Raw genomic sequence first — 2,650 nt, 5'->3', positions numbered from 1 at the left:
CAGCACCACTTCCGGCTTTTTTCTTTTTCCTTATGTGGTGCTGAGGAATCGAACCCAGGGCCTCAGGCATGCAAGGCAAGTGCTCTACCACTGAGCCATCTTCCCAGCCCAGAACACTCCTTTTCTATCTGCTTACTGATCCATACCTATTACTCTACATTGTCTTAAAATGGGGACTGACATTTGACCCATTTGTATTTAACAATACAAAAAGTTTGATCAACACTGAGGTTGAAGACAGTTTGAATATTAGACATAGGTCAATCATGGGAAGAGAGTCAAAGCTGAGGGTGTTTTTTTTTTTAGTATCAGTTTTGAATCTTGTCTCTGATCCCTAGTACATATTCATCGCTTTAATCAGTGTTTGTAACTCATCTGCGGCTAGCCCTCTGGTCTGGAACTGATTAGGGACAATCAGTGAGGGCCTCTGGAAAACCTGAGCAACTTGAGTTTCTGGCTGGTTCCTAATGCATGTTTTGTTGGTACTAATTATATGGTTTATTTAATTATTTATCTGACTGTTTGTTGTTAGCAAAGAGAATCCTAATCCAACATGAATTGTTTTCAAAGGCATTGGATCTAGCGGCCCTTTCCACAGAGTATGCTCAGTACAAGGACTGGTGGTGGAAGGTGCAGATTGGTAAATGTTATTTCAGGTAAAATTTTGATTATTTGTGAAAGGCTTGGAAAGGGCAATATATTTCAGAGTATCCACGTGATATCCATCTGATATTTCAGATTTCCATGTGAAGAGATGAGAACTTTGACTTACTTGTGAAAGCATTTTTTAAAAAAAAACCAATCACAAGGCAACAATAAGAACTGATATCCTTAGAATAGTAAAAGTCTTAAGGAAGTGGAAGGCTTTGAGACGAACCACTGGGTACCTTTTCAATTGAGGAAGGAGAGAACTGGCAGTGGCTGTGATTTTTTTTTAAGGAGCTACTTAGTATCAGGCCTTGGACTAGAACCCAGGTCTGTTTATTCTATTCCATCTTCTTGGCTTTTAAGGTTTCCATGATATCTCAATGGTATAATGGACTTTACAGTTAGGCACTAACTAGCTGATATATCCTCTCCCTTCAGTCACATAGCACTTGGAAGGTAGTTGCTATTATTGGTCATTTTCCCAAATGAGCAAAATTGAGCCTGACAAAGGTAAAGTGACATGTCCAAATTTACATAGTTCACAAGTAGCAGAACAAGAAACTGAGCTCCACTTACTGATATTAGTTCTGTTATTTCCATAATCCTATATATTTTTTTCTATGGCCTGAATAGTCTCAGGTACCCTTTATCTTTAAATATATTTCAAAGCCAATGAACTAAGATGAAAAGTTACGATTAATTTTAGAATATTTATATAGCAACTGATAAATTGGTGCTGAAATTTGTTGCTTAGGATGAAGTGCACTTGGAGCATTTGGAAAAATAAACCATTTTTTTATAAAGATAAATATGTCTTTTGTTATTTAAAAACAAGATAGACTTTAATGTCTGAGTACCCTCCAATATTTATAAACTTCAGTGATCATTCAGACAATGTGAGAAATGAAGATTATAAATGGATTGAAAAGAATACTTACTGCTCTGCTATTAAAATTGAGTGCTTTCCATTTAGGCATTACACACAGAACTCTAAAATGTTTTAATGTTTTTTCATACTTCTAGATTGAGAGAGTGCTTTCTGCCAGGTCATTGTAGAATACCATAACATTAAGCTCATGAATATAATTCCCAAAGACAATTTTAAAATCTTGAGCTTCCAAGTAGAACCTTTAAAATCATTAAAAATTAAAGGAAAATACAACCCTGATTCCTTCTGCCATCCATACATAATGGTATCAAAAGGAGTGTCTTTTTTATTTACTTTTGATTTACTTAGATTTATTCTCTCTTCTAAGCTCTCAAAACATTTTCCCTCATGGGCCACTATACAGTAAAAGTTGCAAACTTTTTTTTCCTTTTTTTATTTATAAGTACTTTCAGTCTTTAATTTTGCCTTCACTTACTATAGTGAAATAGATTTCACTATAATAAGTTATTGTTTGATGATTTTATTGAATTAGATTGCGGAGAGAAAGTTGGCACTTGTAGGAACTCTCTCTTTGGCCTCTTGCCTCCTGTTACTGCCTGAGTTTATGAACTTGATTGGCATTTTCATTATTCCTAGACTTACTTTGAATATAGTCTATTTTATTTTCTTATGGAAGAATCTATGTGAAGCCAGATGCTGGTGACTTATGCTTGTAATCCGAGCTAGATACTTAAGAGGCTGAGATCTGATGATTGTGGTTTGAAGCCAGCCTGGGCAGGAAAGTCTACAAGAATCTTATCTCCAATTAATTACTGAAAAGCCAGAGTGGAGCTGTGGTTCAAGTGGTAGAGCAATAGCCCTGAGCAAAAGAATCTCAGGTATAGCGTTTAGGCCCTGAATTAGTTCAAGCCCTAGAACTGGCTCATTAAAAAAAAAAAAGAATATGTGATAAATTCCTTTCTAATCATGCTAAAAGAAGTTTTTTTTAGGGGCTGGGAAGGTGGCTCAGTGGCAGAGTGCTTGCCTTGCATGCCTGAGGCCCTGGGTTCGATTCCTCAGCACCACATAAGCAAAAAGAAAAAAGCCGGGGGGCTGGGAAGGTGGCTCAGTGGT

At 36.5% G+C, this 2,650-nt stretch overlaps 1 protein-coding gene across 2 annotated transcripts in view; it reads left to right on the top strand.

The window, feature by feature from the left end:
* Ttc8 (tetratricopeptide repeat domain 8) overlaps window positions 1-2,650 on the top strand; it is a 44,729-nt gene that overhangs the window by 26,967 nt on the left and 15,112 nt on the right. For both annotated transcript variants that reach the window (XM_013017776.1, XM_013017786.1), the window contains one exon: window positions 571-656. In XM_013017776.1, coding sequence (XP_012873230.1) covers window positions 571-656 — 86 coding nt within the window. The remainder of the gene's footprint in view (window positions 1-570; window positions 657-2,650) is intronic.

The sequence above is a fragment of the Dipodomys ordii genome, unplaced genomic scaffold (assembly GCF_000151885.1).
Source record: "Dipodomys ordii isolate 6190 unplaced genomic scaffold, Dord_2.0 Scaffold2, whole genome shotgun sequence".
NCBI lineage: Eukaryota > Metazoa > Chordata > Mammalia > Rodentia > Heteromyidae > Dipodomys > Dipodomys ordii.
The sequence above is the reverse complement of the archived record's forward strand: the minus strand, read 5'-3'. Positions and strand labels throughout refer to the sequence as shown.